We start from the raw sequence: 22514 nt of genomic DNA, 5'->3' as shown, positions 1-22514 counted from the left end.
CCTGACTCTGCCAAGCAAATACAAGCTCAATTGCATTCTCAAATGAGCAAAATTAGATCTGTTCATAGTTCATCCAATATGCATGCATGCACACAAGCTATTCTCCGTCGCGCTCTTTAACAAGTCAGCGCACACTACCCCTAAAGCCCTATCATATTAAAGTGCTCTCCTGAGTGTGTCTGGGTAAAGCCTTCTGATCCCATCAGTGTCCTCGGTTTTATAATACCACAGCAGACCTTGATCCACTGCAGCTTTGAAATATGAAGCGCTCCATTAGGAGCTCAACATCACACACACTTGATGGTGTAACATGAGCTCCGCTGTTGCCAGTTTGATTTTTCCTAAGTCGAGAAAAGCCTTGCACTACCATCTTTGCCTCATGACACCACTGGGAAGACAGGTAAATTAATTGAGGGTCTCGAAGGTAGCACTCAAGACGTTCAGCTATGGCAACAACTGGATCCCGGGTTAAATCCAAGAGAATTTAAGTTCTTAAGCAGGTACTTAGCCTAGTAAGACTCAAAACATCTGGTTTTAATGTTAACATGGAGGAAACCTGAATCACTGGCTCTCTCTCTCGCTCCCTCTCTCTCATACACACACACACACACACACACACACACACACACACACACAGCATTCATACACAAGCTTACCAATCAAAAAGAGCAGTGACATCATTGAGGTTAGATATGGACTGAATAAATTCACACAACTTTTTAAGATGCTGTATAACCAATTCAACATGGGCTAGGGATAAATGCTGGCTCATCAAAATACTATGGGGGAAAAAAAAAACAGCACAACAGACCAAAACAAAACAAAACATATGTGAATAAGAAGCACACCCTTAAGGCCTTTTGTGGCTCATAATCGTAAACACATCTATCCCCTCTGAGACAATGCGCTGACCCTGTAACTAGGTTAGCGGAAACTCTATATGAATTCATTTAGCTTGCAGTGGTCTTCCGACACCCAAGATCCAAGATACAGATCTTTGAAGACCTTGGTTTAAACACAGTGTCTCCAGCATCCGGTGTGGGAGCAGAGACCCTCAAAGGATTCCTGGCTTGAGAAATATCAAACCTTTCCAACTGTGCACCTGGCTCATCCAGGAGGTGCTGTTGCTCAACCTCCCTTTTTCTTTCACCCTGTCCTCCTTCTCTCAGAGAGAGTCAAAAGTGTCGACACGTTTCCCTAGAGCGTGACCCCAGCAGGGGCACGACTGAACGAGGGCTTGCATTTAACCTGAACATTCCAGGTTTCTGTACAAAAGCACTCACTATGAGGGAAACTGACCTGATCTACTGAAAGAAGTGATTTGTGGGGAAAGCGTGTTGAGCCCAGAGTGATTCCTGGGAGACATCTGGATGAGGAGAGATGTAAGAATAGCTTGGACTGACTGCATCTTTGGCTGCTCTTGTTCCTTCCTCTCATAGTCTCAGCATCAGGAGCATTATGCTGCCTGATGGAGGTCAGAAGGTATAAATGCATGATGATTCATAACCCTTAATGGCATACATCTTTAAGGTCTGTGTCTGGGGAAGAGATTTCTCCACGATAAGCAACACCAGAGACACCATGTTTTTGCCTTTGCCACCTTCTCCTCTCTGCCGCATCATCAGTCTTTTGCTCTTATCTCTCCATCTGGCTGTGGACTGTGGCTTGGTGTCAGCAGGATCAAAGAAAAGAGACTGGAACCCTCAGATAAAAGGGCCAAAAAAAAAAGCTCTCACTCTCACCCTTTCTTTCAGAAAAATGTTAAGGAAAAGCGGCTGTTTTATCCTGAACACAGACGTTGGATAGACGAGTGATGCTCAGCGCCGTGGCTGGCAGACTGTAAATCTCTTCATTCAAGGCAAGCTCTTCAGTGACAGTTAAAGGTGCAGCCAGGAAGGAAGAATGAAAAGCAGAAAAAACAGTATATAAACTACAGTGTGGTTCCCCTATCTTATACATACAAATCCCATAAAGCATGGTTTATCTGTTTGTTTTGTACTTTTAGAGTAAAGCTTCTAGCAACTTTAGAGCTTCTTCAATTTGTCCCTTTGGAGAAACCTTTAAAGGTTCTAGTCAGAACTCTTACAGCAGAGAGGATTCAGAGACGATATTTACAAGTCTTAAGAACCCTTTAGGAACCGTTTTATTTACATTTTATGAAAGTGCGCAATTCCAATGATTAGTTTCATTTCCAAACACTGCTCCATCTACTGAACAAATACAAACCCCACTACACAATCTGTAATTTTTCCCTTGTCAGCTCTACTTAAACTTTGACTTATGCATTACTGCTGAACTGATGTTTGTCCCAGACATGGCTGAGCCATGAACTTGACCAAGAACAACCCATAAACACGTCAACGCTGTTAGTGACCAGAACCCCAGAACTGAACTGCGCTTCAATCAGAAATCCAGCCATTGCTCATTTTCAACACAAGGCACAACACTGACCAAAATCACCAACATTTCCACTTATGACCAAAAGGCTGTCCAGACAACCAGTAACTTCAAACACTAGGAAAACCATATAGGAGTGAAATATCATAAGTGTGTGCAGTATTCACACTGCCAGACGAGGTCCTGTGCAATGGCGCTGAGAGCGTAGCAGAGGCCACTGGTTGGGACAAGACCAAGACAGGAGGAAGAGAGAGGATCCAACTATAGCACACGGAGATGAAAAGGAAAGATGAGGACGAAGAAGAGGCACGGAAAAATCCTTGGGCAGGACAGAGAGACCTGATGTGAAGTGAGATGTGGAAGAGGTCCAGAGAAATAAACCGCAATGGGTCTTGGGCCTAATAACCAAACTCTCTCTCCCTCCAAGATATACACACAGAAGGCAGAAGACACAAGCTGCTCTGTGCTCTCCTGTCTCCTGCCAGGCCCTGCTTTAGAGCCCTAACATCAATAAGGTAGCGAGGATGCTGCCACCAGAACAATGCTGACATTTTTCACAGCTATTTTTGCTTCTCGCCATGGGAATCACACTCAGAAAAGGAAAAAACGGCTCTGCCGTTTGTGCGTCTGAGTTTTTTAAAGAGCCAGCTCTGGAACATAGGGTTACGGGAATAAGTCACTGTGTATTTGTCCTGGCTTGAACATCACATCGCATCATTTAACAGTGCAGTCTGTAAGTAATTGAGTAGTGGCATGGTTTTTGTTGCTTTAGCTCTGTGCTTCCGCACATTTGACATGAAATAATCAAAATGAGGTAAAAGTGCAGAACATCAGATCTAATTAAAGAGATTTACATGTATACTGAGTAAACCATGTAGGAAGCAGCCATTTTTATGCATCAGCCATTCTTTGCCAGGACACCAGAAGTAGCATAATCTTACATAAAACTGTCGTGTATAGTACTCGTCTCAAAATCCCTTGCAATTGATATGACTGTAATAGACATAAGCTGACAAAGAGAGAAATTGGACATCTTCCCTGGTGATGCTCTGCCAGGTTTGTAATGTAGTTGTACTGCGAGATTTTGTGCTTTTGCGCTTATCCACTTTGCGACAGAATGCATGCTCATTTTAGCCCATCAAGAACATTAAACTCTGTGGACATGAAAACAGTTTTATCCAGGTCAGGGTCTACTCAGTCTATCACAGGACACCTTGCACACACACGTTCACACCTAGGCACAATTTAGAGTCATTAGTTCACCTACTTATTATTGTTATTGTTTGGTAAGTTGTGTGTCTCATGTTCATTTAAGTTGGATAAATAAATCAGTTTCATTAAACTTCGTCTTGCCTGTCCACAAACATTTTAAATACAAAATGTAATCAAACTGTACCCTGGCCTTGTTGTTTATATCTTGTGCCTGTACTCAGCAGGGTTCCTAAGCTCCTGAGTTGCACAACAGGGAATTATTTGCCCTATCCTTTTGAGATCGCAAGTTCAAATCCCGACGATGCCAAAGCCAAGGGAGCAGAACTAGCCATGCTCTCTGGATGGGAGGGGTGGAATACTCGCTCTCCTCTCAGTCACTGCACTGCCATTTGTGAATTCATGTATGAGGAAGAGAGCAGATAGCACACACTCCTTTATGTGTTGAGCAGCAGTTCGGAAAGAGGTGGCTGGCTTCAGGTGTCTCAGAGGAAGAATGTTAGCTTGGAAGTGGGAACTGGCAGATGACCAAATTGTGGAGAAAATTGGGGAAAGACAGAAAAGGGTTAAGGTTTCTTTATGGGTTAGTTGGGTAATAAAAGGTTCTTAACTCCATAATATGGTTCTCCTTGGAACTCTTTCTAATTGCGAAATGCATTGTTGTACAACCTTTAAGGGTTTCACTACAGGGATGACCAAAGAGTATACAGCCTCTGATGCCATGCTGCTGTAACGTCCCTTCATGTTAGTCTTTGACAAGTCTCTGCTCAAAACATGGAGAAGGCGTCTTGTTATTTCAACATTTTTTCTGGATGATCGAAAGCATTTTTGATCCACAAACTCACCAGCGCGTTGTCATTTCTTAACACATTTTTGTGGTTGGTGTAAGCGAAACAGTTTGCTTTGGCATGTCTAATCCGTAGTCTGTGCCTCGAATTGAGTTGTTTGGATCTGTCTTCCTTAGGATGACCTACTTAACTAGAATCGAAACTTTGTTGGTCCTCGTGTTGAAGTGTAATGTAACAAACTCAAGATGCCAATGCCACACTTGTGCATCAAGAAGTGATAAAACAACACAGTCGGCCAGAAACACCAGCAGCCATTTAACTGCTCGGTTATATTTGATCCAGTGAAATGTGAAGACTGCTTATGAAAAGTGTTGCAAGTCCTACATGGTTCAACTCCTATTGAATTCCCATACACTCAAATTAACGGTGACAAGCTACACTTTAACCTCGTGGTGACGGTTTCATTTCGAATCCAGCGTACTGGAGCGCAGAGCCGAAACAATAAAAGCTGGGTCATTTTCCAAAACTGTAGTATAAGAGTATGTACGATGTAACTAAGAGTGCTTTCTACACACAATACATTTATTACATTTACATCCTTATCCAGAGTGACTTACAATTATCTCATTTATACAACTGAGCAGTTGAGGGTTAAGGGCCTTGCTCAGGGGCCCAGCAGTGGCAGCTTGGCAGCGCTGGGATTTGAACTCACAACCTTCTGATCAGACGTACAACGTCTTAACCGCTGAGCTAGCACTTCCACATTTAAACACTTATCCACAGAAGTGCACGTGTAAGAACATGTGCACTGACACACACACATTAAAAATTAAAGTACTTTTCTAAATGAATAAACTAATTGGGAAAGTGAAAATGTAAAACTCGTCATACAGTGAGATGCTTAATATTTTGTGGAGTGGAAATGAATAACCTATTTCGGCCTGATGTAGACCTGGATCTAATTAGATAATATGGCTGAATCGCAGCACATGCATCCATCCATCCATCCATCCATCCATCTTCTATACCGCTTAATCCTTTTCAGGGTCACGGGGAAACCTGGAGCCTATCCCAGGGAGCATCGGGCACGAGGCGGGGTACACCCTGGACAGGGTGCCAATCCATCACAGGGCACAATGCAGCACATGCATGTTTGAGATATTTTATACAGTACTAATTTAGTATGAAGAAAGCAGGCCTTATGAGATACTTAATGTAACGTATAATTAGAGTAGTAGTATACATGATGCTATCTTCCTGCTACGCCCAACTTTACAATGGCCGCCATGCGTACACAACGTGTGATGTAAATGGTCTGTATATATGTGACTTTTGTACTGGTCTCCTTTGATTTGTGGCCACTTTGATATGACCGGATGCAGAGCTACAACAGCTAAGATAAAGGAAGACCACTATTTCACATCATGAGAGAGAGAGAGAGAGAGAGAAGAGAGAGAGCAAAAGAGAGAGAGTGAGAAAGGGAGAAAGGCAGAAAGAGTCAGAGCACAAAAGAGAAAGCATGTGAGAGAAACAAACACAAAAAGTGAGAGAGCGAGAGAAAGAGAGAGAGAAAAAAGAGAGAAAGAGAAAAAGAAAAAGAGAGAGAAGAGAGAACGAGAGAGATAGAAAGAGGGAGAGAGAGAAAGGAGAGAGAGGAGAGAGAGGAGAGAGAGAATGAGGGAGAGAAAGAAAAAGAGAAAGAGAGCGAGAGGAGAGAGAGAAAGTGAGAAAGAAGAGAGAGAAGAGAGAGAAGAGAGAGGAGAGAGAGAGAAAGAGAGAGAGGAGAGAGAGAAAGAAGAGAGAGAAAGAGAGAAAGAAGAGAGAGAAACAGAGAGGAGAGAGAGAAACAGAGAGGAGAAGAGAGATAGAGAAGAGAGGAAAGAGAGAGAGAGAAAGAGAGAGTGAAATCGAGACATCAATAGGGAGTGAGAGCACGAGGAGACAGAGACAGATAGAGAGACAGACACAGAGAGACGTGTGTGGTGGAGAGAGGAGGAGGATATTACCTGTCCATCCTGCCCAACATGCACCTGGTGGATCTGAAGGTTGCCCTGAAAAAGACACAAGCACTGTTACAGCCGAAGCGTGATCTGAAGTTCCACACACACATGCACTGATAGATTATACAGGTATTAACAGGTTCTCCCTTTAACCCTGCACAGTTTACACAAGTTTTAGTGAACGCTTCAATTTCAACTAATCCACCTTTTATTTCAGCGAATCATTCTAGTAGTTAAATGAATCACGCCATTTGGTCATCGTCAGTGTGTGATCAGACCTCCAGCGGTCCACATGTTCATCGTTCTGAGCTTTCATCATGGCTTTTGGTTTGGGTGCTTTTGGTATTTTATGGCTAGAACACACGCACAAGAGGAAAAACGAAAGTCACGCCAATAAGCACACGAGCACACAGTGGCAGCGGAGACAGGCACAACCACCACATTTACTGTACACACACACACACACACACACACACACACACACAAAATCTTGTGGAAGAATAAGAAAGCAAACTATTCATCTTTTATGTATAGGATCCTCCGTTATTTTCTCATTTAAATACTGGCAGGAAGGGAGCACAGTCACACACACGCACGCACACACACACACACACACACACACACACACACACACACACTTCCTCTCTTGAACACACTGGAGATGTGAGCAGCGGGGAATAAGAGCTCATTTCCTTTTCAAACTTTTAAACAAATGGCTTTGATGAGGCAGGCCCAGCTTTGAACTCCAACAACAAACAAGATCAGTAAAGTTAAAAGAGGAGAAAAACTTTTTTCTGGTGTTCCCCAAGTGAACTGAAAAAAAAAACCTATATAGATTTTCTCTTTTCTTCCCCCACACGCTCCCTGTTTCTTTAGGATTATCGCCATTCATTAGTGACGTTCGTGTTTATGTTTACAGCATTCGGCAGACGCTCTTGTCCAGAGTTACATTTGTAACACACATTTGGTGTGGTGTTTTGGAAAGTCTGTGATTTACACTGCATTAACTAAAGTGCTAGTTCATTAACAACACTCATAAACTTCAGCCTCAGCTGCTCCCACTAAGCTCAAGAGCCTAATAACTGCTAAACAGTAAATCCTCACTGCTCATTATACTTCCTTCTCACTCTGCCTAACTTTTACATCTCTCCTACCTGCCTGTACTACCTGCAGAAAACAATTTCATTACATTCAGTGGTGTTCACAATCATTCACAGCATTATAAGGACCAATAACTCATTATTCTCCTCCTACGTCAGAGGTATTCATCCTATGAGGTCCATCTATCCATCTATTTTCCATAGTGCTTATGGAGCCTATCCCAGGGATCGGAGGGGTGGGGTGGGGGGTGGCAACCCATCGCAGGGCAAAAATCGCACACATTCACACATTACAGACAATTTAGAGATGCCAATCAGCCTACGACGCATGACTTTGGACTGGGGAGGAAACCGGAGTACCCGGAGGAAACCCCCGAAGCACGGGGAGAACATGCAAGCGTCGGGCAAACAAGGCGGAGGCAGGGTTTCAACCCCCAACGTTTGTGAGGCAAACGTGCTAACCGCTAAACCACTGTGCCCTCCTCAAACTGTGCTGGAATATACAAAAAAAAAAAACAACCTATTTAAATGACAGTATCAGACATGCCAACGTTTACTTACTTGGCGTAGGAGCTCTGAATTTTAACATCGGAGCACACTAGGACGAGTTATCTTTCAATAATATGCCAAAAGAGCAGTGTTATTATTTTTAAATAATACAAACAGCAGAATCAACATATGAATCTGGAATAATGGACAGTCCGGACTCTGGTAATGTTTTGCCTGGTGCTCACGTCTCCACCGATTTTCCCGCTTGAAAGATGTGCTGAAGAAGGTTTCGAGTTCATTAATCTACACAGGTAACATCAGTTAACATTGTTTATCACATATGCACCAAAACCTTGTTCAAATTTGTAAAAACAAAACAAAACAAACAAACAAAAAAAAGGGGGGGGGGGGGGGGGGTTTGAAGTGTAAAATTTTGACCTAAATTTTTTTTTTGGAAATAAAAAAAGATATGCTTGTTGTATGTTTGGGTGTGTTCTCTAACAAACTCTGGGATGTTCCAGGAACAGGTGTATTTATATTGAGATCATGTGACTTTGAATACATCCAGATGGACATCAGACTCCAGTCCAACTAAATATGACTTTTAATGGTAACTGGTTCCAACAGAACTAATTTAGGGGTTTCCTAGGAAGAGGGGGTGAATACTTATGCAGTCGCAACGTTTCTGTTTTTTATTTGTAAATATTACGGGCTATTTTGTGTAGATTCATGAGATATGATCAATATTTTGGCCATTTAAGTTCCAGTTTGTAGCACTACAAAATGGGGGAAAGTTCTATTTTGTCTTCAGCAAAGTGTCAGATTTAACATTTTACACACAATTAGACAGTGCTCAAAAAAACTGGGACGTGGGACTCGTGTTGAAAAATTCTTGCAACTACATTTCTATAATTCTATTGTCTTATAGTGGGTACTGAAAATATGCTCGGAGATAAATAACTGTATAATAAACTGGGAGATTATGAGGTTAAATAATGATGCACAATAATAAAACACAGATTTCGGAGTCGCCAATAACTTGAATAAAGTTAATAAATTAAAGTTGAATAAACCCAATAACTTGAATAAAGCTTGAAAACAGAAACTTTTCTCAAACTTTTTGCAGCCAAGAAGGTTTTCCAGTGTGAAAACACTCATGAACCGCCTTTATGATCACAACATAGATTTATTACATGAATATAATCCCACTATTCAAAAATCAGGCAAACATGTTGCCTAATCCTATGATGGATTACCAACTATTACATTTACTACATTTATACAGTCAAGTAGAATAAAAACAAACAAACAAACAAAAAACAAACACCTTATAGTGGCTATATCTGAGATTTTACACACCACATTTCTTCCCCGCAGCAGGTGTCATTCTTTAGTGCCATGACTGGAATAAATCCATAAATTACCATCTGCTTGGTTCAAAAACTGCTTTCTAAATATCTTCAAATTCATGAGAATTGAATGCATTTACTTGTCCAAAAGCCACAAACAGCAAAACAAGATGAGAAAGTTCAGTCTCAGGGAACTGCCCATAAATACACTTTGTATTCCACTCTAGTCCAAACTATTGCATAAACTGTTTTTTTTTTTTTCCTTTTTGTTTTTCTTTTTTCTTTTTGCATAGCCAGAAATGAGCCATCTGGTTACAGACTGGAAAAAACAGACCTCTGAGTCACCATGAAAAGCTATACATTTCAATTCTCTTTTTAAAAATAATAATAACAATAATATTTCAGAAGAACTAAAGGCAGGGTCAAGATTAGTTGTTAAAGGAAAGAAAACATTCTAAAATATTCTGTATGACTAAATCCTTTCAGAGTAATCTGGTGGTTGTGAGAATATTGCAATGGTTTTGTCACATTCTGGTTAAGAACAGGCGAAGTTGAGATTCTCATCGAAAACCATATCAAGCAAATGCTGTTAGCATTAAATGTAAGAGCCAAACATGTTTTGCAAATTGCAGCCAATGGAACACCAGTTCTCGTGCCTTTTCTGTTTTCTCATAACATTTTTATAGGACTACAACATTAACTTTAAAGCTTTTGATACAAAGATTATTAGTGGAGTGAGACTTTGAGATGTTGCAGGCTACTGCGATAAATACAACCCCAGTTCCGAAAAAAAGTTGGGACGCTGTGTAACATATAAATAAAAACAGAATGCAATGATTTGCAAATCTCATAAACCCATATGTTATTTACAACAGAACATAAAAAACATATTAAATGTTTAAACTGAGGAAGAACAAAATAAGGTATCAAAAAAGTTGGGACGGGGCAACAAAAGGCCGGAAAAGTAAGTGTTACTAAAAAGAAACAGCTGGAAGTTAATTAGCAACAGGTCAGAAACATGATTGGGTATAAAAAGAGTATCTTAGAGAGGCAGAGTGTTTCAGAAGTAAAGACGGGCAGAAGTTCACCAATCTGTGAAAAACCGCGTCTACAATTTGTGGAACAATTTCAGAATAATGTTCCTCAAAGTAATATTGTGAAGACTATGAATATCTCATCATCTACAGTACATAATATCATCAAAGGTTTCAGAGAATCTGGAGACATCTCGGTGTGCAAGGGACAAAGGTGAAAATCAATACTGCATGTCCGTGATCTTCAGGCCCTCAGGCGGCACTGCATTAAAAACAGGCATGATTCTGTAATGGAAATCACTGCATGGGCTCAGAAACACCTCCAGAACTCATTGTCTGTGAACACAGTTCGTCTTGCCATCCACAAATGCTGGTTAAATCTCTATCATGCAAAGAAGAAGCCATATGTGAACATGATCCAGAAATGCCGCCATCTTCTCTGGGCCAAAGCTCATTTAAAATGGACTGAGGCAAAGTGGAAAACTGTTCTGTGGTCAGACGAATCGAAATTTTACTTTCTTTTTGGAAACCATGGACGCCGCGTCCTCTAAACTAAAGAGGACTAAAGCGGAGAGGGACCATCCGGCTTTTTATCAGTGCTAAGTTCAAAAGCCTGCATCTCTGATGGTATGGGGTGCATTAGTGCCTATGGAATGGGCAACTTGCACATCTGGAAAGGCAACATCAATGCTGAAATATACAGGTTTTACAGCAACATCTGCTTCTATCCATATTCCATCCCATCTTTACTTCTGAGAGACTCTGCCTCTCTAAGATACTCTTTTTATATCCAATCATGATTCTGACCTGTTGCCAATTAACCTAATTAGTTGAAAATGTTCCTCCAGCTGTTTATTTTTAGAAACACTTACTTTTCCAGCCTTTTGTTGCCCTGTCCCAACTTTTTTGAGACGTGTTCAAAATTAAAATTCAAAATGACCTTATTTTTTTTCCCTTAAAATGGTACATTTCCTCAGTTTAAACATTTGATATGTTTTCTATGTTCTATTGTGAATAACATATGGGTTTATGAGATTTGCAAATCATTGCATTCTGTTTTTATTTATATTTAACACAGCGTCCCAACTTTTTTGGAATTGGGGTTGTAAGACACTTTAACTTATGTTTTTGGAACAGCTGTCCCTTTCCCATTTCAGCATCTTTGTTTTAAAAGACACTTTTATCCAATGCAACATATCCAAAGAATAAATCTAAATACACATCTGTGTAGGTGTGTGTGAGATAAGCCTTGCTAAGGACCCAACTGTGACTGATAGACCTAGGATTTTAACCCGCAACCTTCCGGTCACTAACACAGAAGCTTCCACTCCTGCCTCAGTATCTTAGACCATAACACTGATTATAACATGAAAATAAATAAATAAATAAATATATATACATATACATATACATACACATATACATTATATATATATATATATATATAGAGAGAGAGAGAGAGAGAGAGAGAGAGATGAATGTATTAATATGAAGAGACAAATTAGTGGAACATTGGAAGTGTGGCGAGAAAAAAGAAGAAAGAAGAAAGAGAAGAAACAGGGACACACTGATTATAAAGACTACATGAAGTGGCTAGTGAAAGGAGAAAAGCTCTCCGCTCTCATCAGGCCAATCAGGGCCCTCAAACCCACAGGAAACTACTCTATTACCTTTATTCCTTTTTCTCAGATAACATCTTAATTCATTTATATACAACTAGCTCCTCGAGGCTTAACATATGATTACTGTTGCACCATTTGTGTTCAGATTAGGTAACTCACATTCAATTACTGCTTATACAGTTTATTCCTGAGTGATTCCAAAACCTCAGGAAATTAAAAGCACAGCGCTGCATTGAAGGAGACAATAGTTCTCTCTTTATTCTGAAGGAATGACGCTTACGCTAGGAAACATGCAGTCCGTGACTGCGTGTTAATATACTTCAGGTGTTTGTGATCAAAGGAGTTTTAGTTACTGGTTACTGAATCGGTCACGATGTGTACGTTAAATGCACGACTACAGACATTAAAAATGTTGGCTCATGGTTCCCAACACCCTTTAAGGTCTGTTTCACTAAGATTTGAAAAATAAACTTAATTAAATTTTTTTTGAAAGCTGACTTAGTGTCAACTCGTATGGGTGTGCCACTTTCTGAAATCAGCAACATCTACACGAAACCACACCACAGTGTTACACGGAGGGCGAGAGAGAGAGAGAGAGAGCGATTGGGGGGGGGGTTGGAGAGAGAAAAACTGAATGATTAAAATCCTCTAGAAGCGGAGATGCTTACCTCACTGTCCTGCGTGATCTGCACCTGCTCTCCCTGTGGCACCTGTGCTATGTGGAGGTGTCCCTGTGGAATCTGAAGGGGGAATAAAAAGAGCAAGTTTGTGTGTGTGTCCTGGCAGCTGTTCCGAGGCATAAAATTGAGGCCTTGCTTGGTTCTCCTGTGCACATTAAAGCCAGCACTCGCGTAGCAGCCTTCAGAGGCCTTGTCCTGCCAGTGCGTGTGCTTTACAATTCCTTTAGTGCATTAACTGCCCTTGTAAACCTCAGCCTCAGCTGCTCCCTCTAAGCTCCTGTGTAATATCAAGAGTGTAATAACTGCTAAACGGTAGATCCTGGCTGTTCATTCTTTCTCTCTCTCTCTGACTTTTACATCTGTTCTACCTGCCTGTATGACTATAGAAAACAAGCGATATAATGATACAGCTCTGCTTTCCTGCTAGATCAACACTCCAGTATTATTACATGCTTATGGTATCATATGATTTAGCACTTGATGGCTTAATCTCCCAGGACCAGTTGATGGGTCAGTTCATTATCTTGCTTCGTGCATCCCACTTGATTTGCTCTAGTTAAATTAATTCACTGATTCTCATAAAAGTGTCCGATGATTTAAAACACTCAGCACTTGGCCTAGCCTCTTGACTAGGCTCGAACAGTTCATGCAGTCTTTTAAGGTCAATGGGAGGAATGAGTAGAATCAGTACTAAAAGACCAACAGATAATATTGCCATGTCACCGAGTAGAAGACGGGTATAAAAAGTAAACTACCATTCAGGAAGAAACAAACAGAAAGAAGAAAAACAAACTGCCAGACAGCAGCAGAAAAAGACTCGTTCAATAATTTCATGTTTCGAAATATCATTTGAACTGGATCACTATTAATATCTTAACATTCTCCTTTTGACCATTTTGCAATGTTATAAAGAAGGAACATGTGTAACACCTATCTCATGTTAAACGGCTTGTTGTTTCATTATTTCAAAAATCTGCTGCATTCTGGACTGTATAAAACTTAAATCATAATGATAACTATAAGACGCTGTTCATCATTATCACGTCATTAGAGAAATAATAACACTGTCAGGTTTATGGCTACAGATAACAAACCCCACCTTATTAACTTGGAATATGCAGGTCAAAGATATTGTGTGTGTGTGTGGGGGGGGGGGGGGGGGGGTGACTAAATGCAGCTGTATGGTTCATAGATCACTGAAAGGCTCTTGAGAGGAGCACAGGAAGCCTTCGACTTTCAAAGCTCAGCTTTATTAACCCTGACATGCACATAGCACACAGCACAGGGCCTCACACATACACACTCTCCTGTGGAGATAAGCATGTGTGTTCATTTGTTAGAAACTGGGGAAGAAAGACAGTGCAGAACTGTTTAGACTGTTTCAAATACACACCAGAGAAACTTACAAGCATCTGTGCTGTTCATGTATGTGTGTGTGTATATATATATATATATATATATATATATATATATATATATATATATATATATGCATATATATATATATATATATATATATATATATATACACATATACACACACACACACATATATATACATAATGTGTGTATGTGTGTGCGCCTATATGTACTCACTACTTGCACTTGTCCATCTTCTCCTATGCGGTGGATCTGGACCTGTTGGGCTGCACCAGCCAGTGCGTACTGCAGGGCCTGCTGTGTGGAGCTCTCCAAAGTAGCTGTTTCTGTTACTGAGACCCCTTCTGCACACACACACACACAAACACGACATTACACACCTCATAATAGGAATGCACATTCTCTGTCATGTGAGTGAGGAACAAGTGAAAAGACAGAGAGACACAGACAAATTAACATTAACAATAAACGGGAACGATGATGCAGTTAAGACATGCTACACATTTAATCTCTCAAACACATGCTAATTAATACAAATAATTATTAAATAATTTGGAGCTCTTTTTAAACCCTTGCCAGACTCACAGACACCCACAACCTTGTTTTCCTGGAGGCCTTACAGAACTCTTTAGACCATGACATGATGACACCACACACCTCAATAGCAAAGGGAACACCAGACACTTCATTAACAGGCGCTATTTTAAAGAGGATCAAATGTTTGCTTGTCCAAATATGTCAAAAAAAAGCCAACAATTTCCATGGGGCTTACTTATTTTTTCCACATGACTGTATACATACATACATACATACAGGCCACACATGCTGCAGACATACCTTACAGCAAGTATACATGTGCTTCATACTTGAGGAAACCCCATCACGCACACCCGACACACTTGTGTAACATCCAAACTACACATGTTTATACAGCATAAACCACCACTGAAAACACAACACGGACGCGCCTGTCTGCAATCCAAACACACTTGTACCCCATGCGGTCAAAAGTAAACGCAGCCCCATAGCCTAAACACTCGCTATCATCACAGCGGTCAATAGCAGCCACACCTAGGCTGGGTGATGCATGCTACTGACCAGCTGCAACCACAAGTAGAACTTTCATACTAAACCTCACATTAACCAGCGCTGTCCAATTTCTTCAAAGATTGCTTTGAATCTTCAGTAATTGATTTATCTGGCTCGGGATCACAGTGGATGCAGAGCCTATCCGAATAGACTCTGGATGGAAAGTCAGTCCATCAGAACAATTAAAAACTTTAACTTTGATGTTATGTATTTTTATTTAAAAATGTACAGTTTGTTTGTTTATTAATATTTGCATTTCTTACATTATCTGGAATCCATGTAAGAAATTCTGCCGAACCCCAAATGGCTTCCTATTCAAGTATACTTCATATGCTTTAGTGTGCTATATGCCCTATAAATTCCATCTAAAATTGGCAAAAAAGCATGACTGATGCCTGTTGGAAATGGTTAACTATTTATAATATTTTATTTTCTGACTCAACTAGGAAACCGATATAGCTATTACAATAACCTTCTCCATAAATCGCATTTATTCAGATACATTTTATCTCATTACAAAAACAAGGGTCACTTTAGAAAATATATGCGTTTCAACAGACGTACATAAGGTGACAAAAAATTAGAACAAGGGTCCTTAGACACATTAATGTGGTTTTTGTCTCTCTGAATATAGGCATATTATACATTCAAACAGTGAAATCCACATGAGGGCCTCAAATGACAACTGTGTTGAACAAAAGTCATCCACTTGATTTATCTTGACCTATAATGATCTATATTTGTGCAGAGCAGAGAGCGTTGTTTCCATAGAGGGCAAGTTAGCTCTATGGTGTGTGTGTGTGTGTGTGTTTCTGTATTAACAGGCCACTCTGGTGGGTTTATACAGGATATTTGGGTGTGTGCCAGCAGGTCAGAAGTGGTAGCCCACAGATCTCATAGAGGAAGAAATGGGACGGGAAGCATTATGCTGTGATTATAACCATCTGTTGCTGAAAACCTTGCCGGCTCACGCGTTTTGAGGTTGAAGCTTCTCTTGAGAGTGTAGAACAGCTGAGCCTCACACACAGAAAGTACCAAACAAGAGACTAAAACCTGTCTCAGTCCCCATAATGCCGGAGTCATGGCACGGTTACCTGAGCCAGTGCGGGCAGCCGGGACTCTGCGGGAGAAGCTTTTGACAGCCAGGCTCTGACCACGCTGCTTCCGTCTCCATGCTGTGCGACACTTGGAGTCAATGCTCTGTTTGATGCGGTACCAGTCTGATTCTGTGATGGCAAACTTGTGGAACAGATGACCTATAACAGAAAAAAAAAAAAATGCATTTTCGCTTTAAACTGTTTGGGCCAAGAATTCAATCAAGTATTTATAGTCAGTGGCAGTGGTGGCTTGGTGGTTAAGGCTCTGGGTTACTGATCGGAAGGTCGGGGGTTCAAGCCCCAGCACTGCCAAACTGCCACTGTTGGGCCCTTTAACGCTCTCTGCTCCAGGGGCGCTGACCCTACGCTCTGACCCAAGCTTCCTGACATGTTGGGGTATGCGAAGAAAAGAATTTCACTGTGCTGTAATATATGATTTTTAATAAAGACTCATTATCATTATCATTAATCAGTCCAGCTTAGGCCTATCAATATCAATCTGAAACTGAATATGAATTATTATTCATATAAATCATGGGAAGTGTTAATTGCATCGGTTTCGTGAGCTAAAATATATAATATATGTTGGATCAAATCCCACCTGACTCCCTATTCAATATACACTTTATGACCAAAAGTATGCTGACACCTTTCGTGACACCCATATGTGGTTCTTCCCCAAACTGTTTCCACAAGGTTGGAAGCACACAATTTTATAGGATGTCTTTGGATTTCCCTTAACTGGAACTAAGCGGCCCAGACCTGTTCCAGCCTGTTTGAGCTTCATGAAGACATGGTTTGCCAAGGTTTTGAGTGGAAGAACTCATTGGCCTGCACAGAGCCCTCACCCAAACCTCACTTTGAAATGACATGGAATGTCAAATACATGCCACGCCTCCTTGCCTGACATCAGTGCCCGACCTCACTAATGCTCTTGGGCAAAGCCATGCTCCAAAATCTTGTGGAAAGCCTTCCCAGAAGATTGTTGGATATTATAACAGCAAAGGGGGACTAAATCTGGAATGTGATTAAAAAAAACACATACGGGTGATGGTCAGGTGTCGATCCTTTTGGCCATATAGTGTTTATACTCTACAAGATATGGAATAATGTTGCTGTAGAAGCACACACACATATACACACACATATATACATATACACACACACACACACACACGTATGTGTATATATATATATATATATATATATATATATATATATATATATATATATATATAAACACATAAATAGATGCATTAATATTATGATGTAAACATTAGTATTTGGAACGTTCATGTATGAAAATTTGTTTTCCTTCACATACAATGTTTTTTACAAACCTAAACAGTATTCATACTGAGATTCATTCTAACAGCCCTGATTCAGTTTCACACCCACCATATGACAAGAAAACGGAAACCCCAACCATTACACTAACAATAAGGGAGTGTGTGCAGCTATACTTGGGTCTATTTGTTTAGCAGGACTCTGAGGAGCTGAAGTAAAGCTTCAGCGAGTCACACTGGCACTCGGAGTGTGGGTGGTCGAATTAACCAAACGGGTGTGGATTAATGTGGCTGGGTGTGGCTGAGCTATCAAAGCAGCTATCACTTCTCTACACTGAGACATGCCTCAGCAGTGTGTGTGTGTGTGCACAAAAGATGCTCCAGCTGCAGCACACCACACATTCCATACTATTTATCTCCTTTATATAAACAGCGAATATAAACAATGGCATACACATGGTACAACGTATGTAGGAAAACTATGCTTTATGTTATGAAAGTACTACACTACTGCACAGGCTGGTGGAGATGATAATCCTTCATGACTAAAACCTTGTCATCTTTAGCAGTTAGTTTATAGTGCGATTTAGATTTATTTAACGTTGAAATGACTTTCACTCTGGACAACTGTACTGTACAGTAAAGCCTACTGCTGGAAAGGTCATGACTGAAAGCGATGCTCTCATCATTTATCATAGTCCTCCATTCAAAATCATTACTGCATTACTTGTACTGTGACACATGATCTCTGTGAATGTCACACAGGATTTCCTTTGGCAGTCAGTCTGTACCATATCACAGCAGAAAATATGTAATGAAGATTGACATCAAGTGGTTTGAACCTGCCTGGGGGGGGGGTAAGAACTTAGATCCTGAGAGCGCCATAAGTTCTAGGTCCATGATGGATCACCTCGCATGTTAAACTTGGAAAACTGGGCTTTGACTTTTTTGTTAGAATATTCTGTGTGTGTGTGTGTGTGTGTGATGTGAGACATGCCAGAGCATGTTGGCTTAGGAACAGGGTCTTCTAACAGCAAATCCCAGTTTAAATAAACAGTTTGATTACGTTTAAGTAGATCTACATTTTGTAATCCTTTAGATTTTCTTTAGACTTCACAGCCTCTCTCTCTCCAAAAGCACAAATTCAGCATGTTATATAATATTCCCAAAGACCATGTATATCCGTGTACTTTGTTATTATAATAAACGTAGCATTTTAGGGTCAAACGTATATAATGGAACATATTAGAGTGAGCCAATTAAAAGCCGGCACTACTGTCAGTGCTGTGCTACTTTAGAAAATGAATCAACCTTCGGAACAATCCGGATCGAGAATTTAACAGCACTGTGACACAAATAAACCAGTGAAAAGATAAAGACATTAGAAGAGGAATGAACACTAAATCCACTATAATGGTTTTGATGAACTCCTTGAACTGGTTGCTGATCACATAGTGTGTGTAAAAGGCTACAGCACAGTGTGTAGTTGTAGATGTGTGTGTGTGTGGGTGTGAACTTGTGGATGGGACACTCACAGCGAATGCCGTAGATCATGAGTGGGTCCAGCTGCTTCTTGCCATGCTTGCCCTGGCCGGACAGGTTCGAGACAGCCTGCACCTCACGGTGAAACAGGTAGTCCAGCAGGGTGAGCGCCATCTTCTCCGGTGTGCGGCAGTTACTACTGATGTGCAGCATGTCGCCTGGAGACACGGGACAGCGAACGCGCGTCTCCGGGTTATTTTCGTCCCCAAGCCACGTTCCTGCAGGGTAGTCCTCTGCACAGAGACACACAAGAGGAGTAGACCAACATGATCATCACCTGACCATTATTGTTTCCTTCATATGCCAACTAAAACATTCATTTATTATGCTTAAAATGCATCATAAAGTGTTTTCCCCCAATAACAAACAATCTGTTTTTTCGAAACAAAGCAAGACTCCACAAAGCTTCCATGATAGCAGTAAAATGGTTTTACAGTCTCTTGGTTGTTTTTTAAATTTTGTCAATAAAGTGTTTATGTAGACAACAAAAGAGCATCTGTCCAATATTATGAAAGATCTGATTATATTACACAAAAAATAAAAAATGTCAACATAAGCAGTAATATTGTATAAATCTTCTCCATTAAAACTTTCCCTAAAGCTACCGAATGTGCAGACACACAAATTAGAAAAATCCCCCTTACAATTAAAGTCTGGTTCCTCAAAATTGTCTGTTGTCGTTTTGCTTTGGAAAGCAAGTAACACTGTCTCATATGGCCTGACACAAAAAAAGGACATGTTGTCTGCATCTATATCCTTCTTGTTTTAGACGGACTTAGTTACTTAGCTTTGCTTCAGCCCTACTACATAATACACATGTTTTTCATATTCTACTTCTTCTGACACAAGAATACAACTGTAGAAAGAAATTAAAACAGTTATATAAAGTATGACAGGATGTACTGTAGAATTCTCAACAACATGGTGTTTGCACCCCAACGTTGATTATTTTGCTATAAGACAGTCCCAGAGTCTTTTATTGCTCCTATACCACAGCAAACTGCCAACACTAACAATTTGTATTTATTAAAGAACAACACATCATGCATTTTATCCATTTAGAGTTACATTTAATGTTGTGGAACATCCAGGAAACATCCAAGTTAGGTCAGGTTATCGCTTACTTTACACCAGGTCTAAACAGTCATTTCTTCACCAGCCTCTTTTTTTTCACTGTCTTAAAGTTAAGACAAAACAAAATACAGCTTGTCATGTTACAGCAAAAGCATAAAGCCCTCTGTCTAGAAGACTTAAATCTCAGCTTTATCTCCGATTGGGACACTGAAGACTCCAAAATAAACGTCTCCTCACCGAAAAATTCACAGGATCAACATTTATACACGTTTTTCAATCTGGTTAAGTAAAGCGTCCCCACGCAAGGCCCTGTGTAAGCGCTTATTACGGAAATGATCATGTATTAGAATGAGCACATTCATATAAACCTTGCAGAAGGACCTACAGAGCTGTTACTAGAGAAAATGAATTGATGACGTCCGACCAGTCAGAATTGAGATTCAGTTTAGTAAGATAACACTTTATTGATCCAGAGGGGAAACTGTGGTCTAAACAAAATTATAGCAAGCAGCTTAAATAAAACATCTTTTATTCATTCATATAATAACTGTGACGAATCTAGAGAGAAGCTGCAACGTGTTGAGTCCTGCAATAAACCACATGAACCGAGCCATTAAGAACACAGACAAAAGGGTACTCTAGGACTCTAGGAAGAAACATAGTACCATTACAGGAGCCATGAAGGTGTTAAATGATATTACAGATGCTCTTGATTTAAAAAGAAAAAAAGAAAAAAAACTGCACCGTGTTTCACTTTTTATTGATCTGTCAAAGGCCTTTGATTCAGTTGCCCGTGTGATCCTGAAGCAGCGACTGTGGATTATAGGTCTTTCTGAACATGCAGTTGTTAGGTTTGTAAACCATCAGACAGATAGAACACAGTGCACTCAATTAGAGGGGCTTTCATCTGAGAAAATGGTTGTCAGTAATGGTGTGCCTCAAGGCTCTCTACTCGTTCCCCACTTATTATAAATAATCTTGTTAAAAAAATGTGCAAAATGCAAATATTAATTTTTATGTCGATGACACCATTATTTACTGCTGTGCTTCGTCTCTGGTAAAAGCTTTTCGAGGAATTGCAAACTGCTTTTAATTCTGTTCAAACTTCCCTGTTTCAGTTGAAGCTTATACGTAACACTGACAAAACCGAGCTAATGGTATTCTCTAAAGAAAAGAAAAGGCCATAGAAGCTTCCACCAATTACTGCTTTTCAGGGTGATGCAATTGATTCTGTTACTTCATATAAATATCTCAGGATTTTAGTTGATGATAGTCTTTCTTTTCAAAAAAAAACAACTAAAAATTAAGCTGAAACTGGGATTTTATTTCAGAAATAAGACACGTTTTTCTTTTGAGGCTAAAGGGAGGCTGATGTTAGACACCTTTTTACCTATGAAAGAATTCCAGCGATATTTTATATATGAATGTTTCTGCCCAGTGTTTGAAATCAACTGACACCCTTTACCATGGAGCACTGAGATTTATTCTAAAATGCAAAACTGTTACTCATTGTTGCAGTTCATATGAAAGGGTTGGCTGGCCTTCTCTAGGCACCCGTTGGCATATATATATATATATATATATATATATATATATATATATATATACACACACACACACACACACACACAATATCTCACAAAAGTGAGTACACCCCTCACATTTTTGTAAATATTTGATTACATCTTTTCATGTGACAACACTGAAGAAATGATACTATGCCACAATGTAAAGTAGTGAGTGTACAGCTTGTGTAATAGTGTAAATTTGCTGTCCCCTCAAAATAACTCAACACACAGCCATTAATGTCTAAACCGCTGGCAACAAAAGTGAGTACACCCCTAAATGAAAATGTCCAAATTAGGCCCAATTAGCCATTTTCCATCCCCGGTGTCATGTGACTTGTTAGCGTTACAAGGTCTCAGGTGTGAATGGGGAGCAGGTGTGTTAAATTTGGGGTCATCGCTCTCACACTCCCTCATACTGGTCACTGGAAATTCAACATGGCACCTTATGGCAAAGAACTCTCTAAGGATCTGAAAAAAAGAATTGTTGCTCTACATAAAGATGGCCTAGGCTATAAGAAGATTGCCAAGACCCTGACACTGAGCTGCAGCACGGTGACCAAGACCATACAGCGGTTTAACAGGACAGGTTCCACGCAGAACAGGCCTCGCCATGGTCGACCAAAGAAGTTGAGTGCACGTGCTCAGAGTCATATCCAGAGGTTGTCTTTGGGAAATAGACGTATGAGTGCTGCCAGCATTGCTGCAGAGGTTGAAGGGGTGGGGGGTCAGCCTGTCAGTGCTCAGACCATACATCGCACACTGCATCAAATTGGTCTGCATGGCTGTCGTCCCAGAAGGAAGCCTCTTCCA

At 40.3% G+C, this 22514-nt stretch overlaps 1 protein-coding gene across 2 annotated transcripts in view; it reads right to left on the bottom strand.

Moving 5' to 3' along the window:
* The window catches only part of banp (BTG3 associated nuclear protein), a 54502-nt gene that overhangs the window by 20868 nt on the left and 11120 nt on the right, over positions 1–22514 (bottom strand). For both annotated transcript variants that reach the window (XM_053640853.1, XM_053640852.1), the window contains exons 7-11: positions 19056–19295; positions 16232–16393; positions 14265–14392; positions 12657–12728; positions 6401–6445 (exon numbers count right to left, since the gene is read on the bottom strand). In XM_053640853.1, coding sequence (XP_053496828.1) covers positions 6401–6445; positions 12657–12728; positions 14265–14392; positions 16232–16393; positions 19056–19295 — 647 coding nt within the window. The remainder of the gene's footprint in view (positions 1–6400; positions 6446–12656; positions 12729–14264; positions 14393–16231; positions 16394–19055; positions 19296–22514) is intronic.

Source organism: Ictalurus furcatus, chromosome 14 (assembly GCF_023375685.1).
Source record: "Ictalurus furcatus strain D&B chromosome 14, Billie_1.0, whole genome shotgun sequence".
NCBI classification, from domain to species: Eukaryota; Metazoa; Chordata; class Actinopteri; order Siluriformes; family Ictaluridae; genus Ictalurus; species Ictalurus furcatus.
The sequence above is the reverse complement of the archived record's forward strand: the minus strand, read 5'-3'. Positions and strand labels throughout refer to the sequence as shown.